Raw genomic sequence first — 9,085 nt, forward strand, 5'->3', positions numbered from 1 at the left:
TCGGTTCTGCTTTGGGCAGGGGCAGGGGTTCAGGATGAAAACATCCAAAATATGGTAGTGGGACTGGTGTTCAAATATTAAATGTAATCAAATATTTGATTTGATTTTGAACTACTTTATAAAAATAAAACTAAATTAAACTTTAAAAAATAATTTCTATAAACTACCAGTTTATTCTCTTAAGAAATGTTTTTGGGGTATCTCTCTCTCTTCATATATATTCATAGAGTATATTAATAGAGTAAGTTCTACCCAATTTATAGCTAAAAATGAGATTAGTTTTATTTATTTCCCTGGCGAGAGGTAAGGTGTGGCATCCAGATATCCATATCTAACTTCCAGATATTCAACTATAACTTTTATGTGCATCATTTCTAAGAGATTGTCTTTTCTAACATTCCTAATAGGTTTTAAACCATTATCTTAAGTTGCAAGTCTTTTATTTTGCTGCGAGTTATGTTATAACTTTGATTACAGTATCTTCTGTAATAGCAAATATTTTTTTTTTTTTTTTGCTTTTTGGGTCACACCCAGCGATGCTCAGGGGTTACTCCTGGCTCTGCACTCAGGAATTACTCCTGGCGGTACTCGGGGGACCATATGGGATGCCGGGGACCGAACCCGGGTCGGGCGCGTGCAAGGCAAACGCCCTACCCGCTGTGCTATCGCTCCGGCCCCATGTAATAGCAAATATTTTTAACTGAGATATATTTTCATTAATTCTGGATTTCTTAAGATTATATATTATAAACTTTATAATGTAATACAACTTAAAAATTCAATCTAAAATCCACTGGATTTTGTTATTGTACATTAGTGACACTGCTCTCTCTCTGAGTCTTGTATTCCCATATAGTGTGATGGTCTGGTGACAAGTCCCCTGCACCCCTTCTCAAGGATTCACATTAAACTCATCTCTACCTTTCTACACACAATTCTCATAGGACTTGGAAATGGTTTGTCTTGCCTGTTTCCTTTTCTTTGAGAAGATCCTCATTAATGGACATTTTCCTAATTAAAATTGACTAAACAAAGCCATCTTATTAATTGAGCATTGTGTCTTTCATGATATTATGTAAGGTTGGGTGCTGCTAAGTGTTTCTTTTTTTTCTAGCAGACAGCATATTAAGCTAGCATAATTAATTTAACCATAAATTACCATATACTGAGAAAGGAAGTAATGTTTTTCCACGCTCCAAATTTTTTTTCTTAAACTAGATTTTTTCCATGGGAGAGGGCAGGTTGTCCCTAAGTGATGCTCAGAAGGCCTGAAGGCTCTCCCAGTGATTATTGGCCAATCAGCATTGCTTGTAGTCCTCCAAGTCTGCACCCACAAGGTGCTTGGGGGACCAGGGGTTACTGAAGACTGAACCATGTTTAACTGTAAACAAGAAAAGCTCCTAATACTTATACTAGTTCTTTGCTCCTTATTTTTGGTGGTGGTGGTGGTAGCAACATTTTTTAATATATATATTACATTTATATATAAAATACCTGTTTGTGCTCAGGGCTTACTCCCAGTTCTGTGCTCAGGGATCATTTTGGTGTGCTCAGGGGAACTTATGTGGTGCTGGGCAGCGGGAGTGGGGGTGAGGATTGGCCCCATGAAAGACAAGTGCCTTAACCTTGGTGTTCTCTCTCCAGTCCCACTTTCAACTAGATTTTTAGGAGTGAAATTAAACTAAGTCAAAGGGTATAAATATTTATTTATTTATTTATTGCTTTTTTTTGCTGTGCACTCAGGAATTACTCCCGGCGGTGCTGGGGGACCACAGGGGATGCTGGGAATCAAACCCGGTCGGCCGTGTGCAAGGAAAACGTCCTACCCGCTGTATTATTGCTCTAGCCCCAATACTTCTAAGATTAAAGATACATGCACCAGGTCAGACAAGAAGGCAAGACTAGCAAGAATGAGGAGTAACTGAAAATTGGCAAGAAAGATGATTTTGATGTAGGCAAGTGAGCAGGGAAGGCCCCTCATGGTAATGGAATTTCTAGGAAGTAATGAAACCTATAGCACCAAGGCTGCAAACTCAGGAATTAATGCCTAATAAGACCCTCACCTGGCATCAGTAACAGACACAGAAAAAATTGGAAACTACCCCCACCTCCCAGAAGCTCCAGCAGAAACATAGGGCCAAGAAAGGAATTTCAAAAAAGGCTGTCAACCACTCCCGACTTAACCCCTTTGACAACCTCTAGCAACGGACTCTTATCTCACTATGAATCCCCATGTGAAGCACCTTGGGAAAAAAAACATATAAAAGCCACCTTGAATAAAGGAAGGGGGCTCATATGCTGCCTGAGCCCATGTGCTGCTTGTGCCCATGTGGCTGAGCAAATGTGGCCTCTGATCACATGTGGCACCTACATCGTCCCGCTTGAGATGTGTACTTTCATCCCTAGTGCTGGGATGTGTGTAGGGGCTCTCTCTGCTTTTGGAGAAGCCTGAGTTTCCTCTTGGAGTGCATCACTCTCTCTTTCTCACTTTCTCTCCCTCCTTCCCCTTCCTAAAATCCTTCCTAAAACTCTCTAAATAAAATCTATTTTACGTCCCTGCTTGTCTACTCCTGAAATTCTTTTCTGTGAGACAAGACAAGTATCTGGAAGTGCTGGATAAGGCCTAGGACTGACTTTCCAGACTTTGTTAGTCCTAGCCTTCCCAGCGGGTCCCTGAGTGGCAGAGGCAGATTGGGAGAAAGTGACTGTCTCTCTCCTCTCCGCCTCACATAAGGCACTCGTGGGGACTCACTGACTTCAAGTTGGTCTTGGATTATTTTTGAAGCAGGTTATAAATCAGAAAATAAGAAAGATTGTTTTGTTCTTATTTGTTTTCCCAAAGTCTTTCATAGGTACATTGAATTTTGGTGGCCTTGGCCTCACAAGTGAAGTGACATCTTAGTCATATCAGACATACTTACATATATCAACTTTGAATGGGCTACCATAGAAACCAATAAAGATTATTAACTCATATAGATTGCATTATAAGTAAATTAGCAACTCCTTTTTGAATAACAGATATATCTTAAGTATAAATTGCTTTGATAAGTCTATAAATTACAGATTAATAGTGGTGATTAATAAAATAGTCTCTTAGAATAAGTTTTCAACTTCCAACTGTAAATAAATTCCCAGAGGAGTATTTGAAAATTTATTTCTAACAACACTGCTGCTTTGTAAAATAAAGTTCTGTGAAACATCCTGTGAGATGGAAACCTTATTCTAACAGCACACCAAAAGCTCAAGAGGAGGAAAACCAGGCCTGTAATGCAGGGGGATAGAGAAATGTGAATATTGTTTAATCAGTTATACACACAACTATCAATCAATATTCCTACTTGCTCTTACCTCTAGAGAAGGAAGAGTTGTATCCTTATAAATCTTAATAGCTTGCTGAATATTTTCCATATAATCTTCAGGTCTCTGAACTAGATGTTGAATAATTCCAGCCACCAACTGAATTCCAGCAAGAAGTGCCTACAGGGTGGTTGTGGGTTAGGGGGAGAGATTTTGAAAGAGGTTTAATCTAATGATTAATTAATTGAAAAACTATGTCTCTGCCTCCTTACTAGATGTTTCTCCACCCCATATTAAGTTATATTCCTTTTTGGTTTTTTTTTTTTGGTGGTGGAGGTTGGTGGCATTTTTTTTTGTCCTGTCCAAGGGCTTTGCTAGTCTACTTGTTCTCTCACCACACCCCCCTTTTGAAGCACCTAGAGCATGTGAAGGCATTGGGGGTGTAGGCATTGGGGATACAGCGCCTGCTGAAGAGAGCTCACATTCCGTGAGCTACCATAATAAGCAAGTAGACCAAAAGTGGCACGTGCTAAGAGGAAGATGAACCAGAGGCTAGCCTCCTGCCATCCTGCAGCACAAATTGGAACACATCGCCAGCACAATATACACACAGGTTTCAAAAACTTACTCTGAAAAAAGAATCATTGTAATTTTATGTTGATTACTTGTTGAGGTGGTATTTTGCATGTGTTGGATTAAATAGACTCTATTGTGAAATGATTTCCACCAGCATTTACTTGTGGACCAATGTGGCAATCATCACAGTTATGTCATATGTGGCTGGAATCTATTAGGCAGTGCTGAGCTAGATTGCCTTGTAGTGTGGCCCCTGGGGAGAGAACTGGATGCATAAAAGTAGTGCTATAGGTGGAGGGAGGAGAATCAGAAGTGCAAAGTCTTTCAGGGCAGAGCTCAGGGAGGGGATTGTGGGGTGGCAGTCTGGGGGCAAAGGTGTTTTGAATGCAACACAGCTGAGGCACTAGCAGCAAAGCTAATGTGCCTGAGTACTGAGAGCAGGAAGGAGAGACAGGATGAGCCAGACTTGGGATGAGTCTGCATCTATGATCTTATCGGCTATGAGGAAGTTGCTGCTGGCCCCCCTCACCTCCAATTTCCTTGGGCCACAGCCAGCAGTGCTCAGGGCTTACTCTTGGCTCTGTGCTTGGGGAATCACACTATAACAGGATGTGTGGGATCGAACCCCAGTCAGCAGTCAGCAAGGCAAAGGCACTACCCACTACACTATCACTCCGGCCCCTCACCTCCAATTTAAAATGGCTCTGGCTTTTGTGATGAATGGGATGGGAGGGAAAAAGAAAGTAGAGTCAAGAGGACCCTTGTAAAGCATTTGTGGCCGTCCAAGGTGAGCACTCCCCTATGATTATGTGCAGGTGAAGGGTTTGCTTGTCTGAATGTGCTGTGCCCTGCTGCAAAAGGCATATTAAACAGGGCCTCCAAATATTTCATTTGATTATTTTTCCACAGCCCCCAGTTTGACTGTGCTTTAAAATGTTGGGAATTAGGGACAAAGCACATCTATTTATTTAAAAAAGCTTATTGTGGCAAAACTGCAGTGTCCAGGGAAAATGAGCACAGGGCAGAAGTTGGTCATAGTGAAGCTTAGAGACAATTGTCCTCCAACGTTTCCTTTGCTGTCCAGTTTGGAAAGACACAATTATAATTGGTTGATGAACACTTGATGCTTGATTAGTACCACTGAAGGATTAAATTTTAAGTTTTATTAATTTCAATTTACACAGTGGCGGGGCAGTTTCTGGGTGTGACTGCCTAGCTACTGGAAAATGGGGGACCTGGGTGGAAGAGGCCCAGTCCCGATTGGAGCAGGCTTGGGAATCTTAGCCCCGGGTCCCACACACTTGGATTCCTCTGCCAGTTCCTTCATGCATGAGGCTCGTCCGAACGAGTGGAGAGGGGCCTTGAGCATGGCTGTGGCTGGGTTCCAGAGGTCTTCAGCTACTGGGGCTCTGCTTAGGGTGGGGAATCCCATCAATGGCCAACATCCAGAGACTATAAAACCAAGCTCCAAGCTCTCAGAAGCTCTTTGCGGCCGCACCACATGTTATAGCCTAGTTCTCTCTCTCGGAGAACTTGGCAAGCTACCGAGAGTTTCCTGCTCACATGGGAGAGCCTGACAAGTTCCCCGTGGCGTATTCATATGCCAAAACCAGTATCAATAATGGGTTTCATTCCCTTGACCCTGAAAGAGCCTCCAAGGCAGCATCGTTGAGAAGGATGAGTAAAGAAAGACTTCTAAAATCTCAAGGCTGGAACAAATGGAGATGTTACCGAGACTGCTTGAGAAAATTGACGATCAACGGGATGATGATGATGATGATGAATTTCAATTTAAGTAGCCTATGAGACTAGTGGCTACCATATTGGAGGGTGCTATTCCAAGTCTACTTAGTTCATACTCTTCTAAATATATTCCTGTTACCATAAATTAGCATAAATGGTCCTGCAACCAGATGAGTTGTGACCCGTCCATCTCTACTTGATTTAAGCTACAATGACTACAAAAATTCATATTTGATATGTGGTTTTCCTTTTAAAAATAATCTTCAATAGATACTAGCCATGGGAAGATAATACTAGTAAAGGGAAGATTATTTTCTATTTCTAGCTGGGTGTTCTTGTATTAATTTTTTAAAAGAAATTAATATAGACATTGTATTAGTTCCAGGGGTATGATATAATGATTTGATATTTGTATTCTGTACTTGTATTCTGTGTTTATATTTTTATTCTGTACAGTGATCAGCACAGAAAAGTCTAAAACCTCAAGTTGCATTAATTTTTTTCTTGTGACAAAACTTAATGAATTAATTTGGTTTGGAAGCATACCCAGTGGTGCTCAAGGCCACTCCTAATTCTGTGCTCAGGGATCATTCCTGGTGGTGCTTGGGAGACCCTCAGTGGTGCCAGGGAGACAGGTAGGAATAACCACATGTGAGGCAAGTGCCTTGCCCCTGTGCTTGCTCTCATGCCAATGAACTTTTAATTTTAATCATAAACTTATTTTAAAACAAGAAAATTGGGAGAGGGCTATAATAAGTCTGTATGAGGAGTGAGCCAAGTATAATCAGGAGACCACATGTGCTGCTGGTTTGCAGTTGAATGCAAGGCAAGTACCTACCTGGCCACGGGTCAAATGCTCAATAGTCACATATGGTGAGGATCTGAGATGGGGTCCAGGCCCTGGGCAAGTTGCCTGGTTAAGTGGATTCCAGCACTAGGGTGGCCAATGGTTGGAGCCATTGACAGGGAGTAGAAATCTCCTTCCTGCTTGTGCACCCCAATATCTTTCCCAAGGCCCCAGCACAAACTGGCTTTGATGAGGGAGATAGCACCTTGTCCACCTCTTCATTTACCTAGAGTGACTACTGGTCCCCCCCTCCCCTGTCAGAGGGGAGAGTCCGTGTTTGGGGACACCTGGCTTTTTTTTTTTGGCTTTTTGGGTCACACCTGGTGATGCACAGGGATTACTCCTGGCTCTGGGCTCAGGAAGAATTACTTTTGGCGGTGCTTGGGGGACCATATGGGATGCTGGGAATTGAACATGGGTCAGCCAGGTGCAAGGCAAACACCCTATCTGCTGTGCTATCACTCCAGTCCTGCTTTTTTTTTTTAATTGAATCACCATGAGATACAGTTAACAAAGCTTTTATGATTGAGTTTCGGTCATAAAAATGATCAAACACCCATCCCTCCACCAGTGTACATTTTCCACCACTAATGTCCCCAGTATCCCTACCGCCAACTCCACCCAACCCTACCCCCTGTCTCTGTGGCAGACAATTTCCTTCTTACTTTCTATTTCTCTACTTTTGAGCATTATGGTTTGCAATACAGATACTGAGAGCCCATCATGTTTGGTCCTTTATCTACTTTCAGCACATATCTCCCATCATGAGCGATTTCTCTAATCATGATTTAGGGATCCCTTCTTTATTCCAGCTGTTTTCTTCCTCAGCTTCAAGGCAGGCTTCCAACTGTGGAACAATCATCCTGGCCCTTGTCTCCACTGTCCTTGGGTGTTAGTCTCATATTATGTTATTTTATATCCCACAAATGAGTGCAGTCCTATGTCTGTCTGTCTCTTTCTGACTTATTTCACTTAGCATGATACTCTTTATGTCCATCCACTTCTAAGCAAATTTCATGAGTTTTTCTTTCTTAACAGCTGCATAGTATTCCATTGATACCTGCCTTCGTGACCACTTACATTTCCAAAGTAGGGAGCTCAGTTCAGAGCCCTGTTTACTTATAAAATGTATAGGCAAACATATTGAGGGTTTACTTATAAAATGTATACAAAAGAGTCTATAGAAGGCCAAAAAAGTAGTGTAATCATGATTAGATTTCCAAAATTGAGCATACATAACCAACATCCAGATCCAGAGGTAAAATATCACCAGCACCCCAGGACTGCTATTGTCTCTGTTTTAGTCTCTATTCCCCTAAAACTCCACTATTTTGATATACTAAATTTCTTTCTTCAATTAAAAAAATAAATTAAAACATACTATGTAGTACTGGAATATTACCTCCTCTTCTTCTTGCTCTTCTTCCTCTTCCCCTTCCTCTTCTGCTTTTTGTTCTTTCGGGGTTCCTTTCCTCTTCTTCTTACGCTTCCCAATGGCATCAAGATCCCACTGGTCCCTTATGTAGAGGTGCCCTGTCATACTGTGCTGCCTTTGTCCAGAAGTTCTGTTACATAAATCATGGTCCGGACACTAAGGGACAAGATTAATTATCATATTAAAATATTCTGAATGTTTTAACATATGCTTTTCCTTATTAATACATTGTGCTGTACACGAACACAACATCCTGCAAACTCCGTGCAAATGCAATATTAAAAGCAGCATATTGTGTGAGCTTTTCTCACATGTCCGCACGAACTCGAGGCATGGTTTCCATCTAGACCAAAGATTTTCCTAATTCACAATGAATATAGGTAAGAAAGTCTCAGAACTTTGATGATGAGGACAGAAAGATTTAAAAAAAATGGGAAGAGTTAGAGAAATACAACAGTAAATCATTTTAGTCTCAAAAGATACACAGAGAATTCTGAGAGTTTTATTTAAAAAACTATAAATAGAGGGAGACGAATGGACAGACACCTATTTCCAACAGAGGCAAATCATACATATATAGTATCACCATCAGAACACTTGGAGTAAGGTGGGGGATACACAGATATCACAAAACAGCAACCTAAAGTTTTTATGTTGTAAATGAGAACACAGACAGTGTAAAGTTAAAAAAAAAAGTCAAACCCATATCTGTGAGTAATTTTGTTTCATAGTGCTTTTACATGTGCCATATTTCAAATCTCAAACTGATTCTGGAGAGAAATAAGCTGACCGTGATGATGAAAGAAAGTCAATACAATAATGTGATCTCAGCTCACCTGTCGTGAGTGAGCATGCTGAGTTGAAACCTGCCTGTGGATATACAGCCCAAGCTGGGGTACAATATTAATGACAACTAAGGTTCAGGATTGTGACTCATGCTCTGAATATATTTCAGGGCATGCAGTCTGTGGCTGGTGTTCTATGGTAGTGGCTCCTCAACATTTGGATGTAATATATGTAGTAAACCAGAGATCTTTCCTTGCCCTTGTGATTTATTAAGCCTGAGGCAGACGTCTTCGCCTGCATTTTCAGAGATTCTGATGCTGACAGTTTCTGCAACACATATAAGAAAAATAAAGCAATAGATTTTTTAGAAACTTCTTTTTTTCTTTCTCCTTCCTTCT

General features: G+C 41.1%; 1 protein-coding gene across 1 annotated transcript in view; it reads right to left on the minus strand.

Moving 5' to 3' along the window:
* Positions 1–9,085, minus strand: part of AK9 (adenylate kinase 9) — a 145,311-nt gene that overhangs the window by 112,887 nt on the left and 23,339 nt on the right. Inside the window, exons 7-8 of the mRNA XM_055136724.1 lie at positions 7,869–8,057; positions 3,352–3,480 (exon numbers count right to left, since the gene is read on the minus strand). Coding sequence (XP_054992699.1) covers positions 3,352–3,480; positions 7,869–8,057 — 318 coding nt within the window. The remainder of the gene's footprint in view (positions 1–3,351; positions 3,481–7,868; positions 8,058–9,085) is intronic.

Source organism: Sorex araneus, chromosome 4 (genome assembly GCF_027595985.1).
Source record: "Sorex araneus isolate mSorAra2 chromosome 4, mSorAra2.pri, whole genome shotgun sequence".
Taxonomy (NCBI): Eukaryota; Metazoa; Chordata; class Mammalia; order Eulipotyphla; family Soricidae; genus Sorex; species Sorex araneus.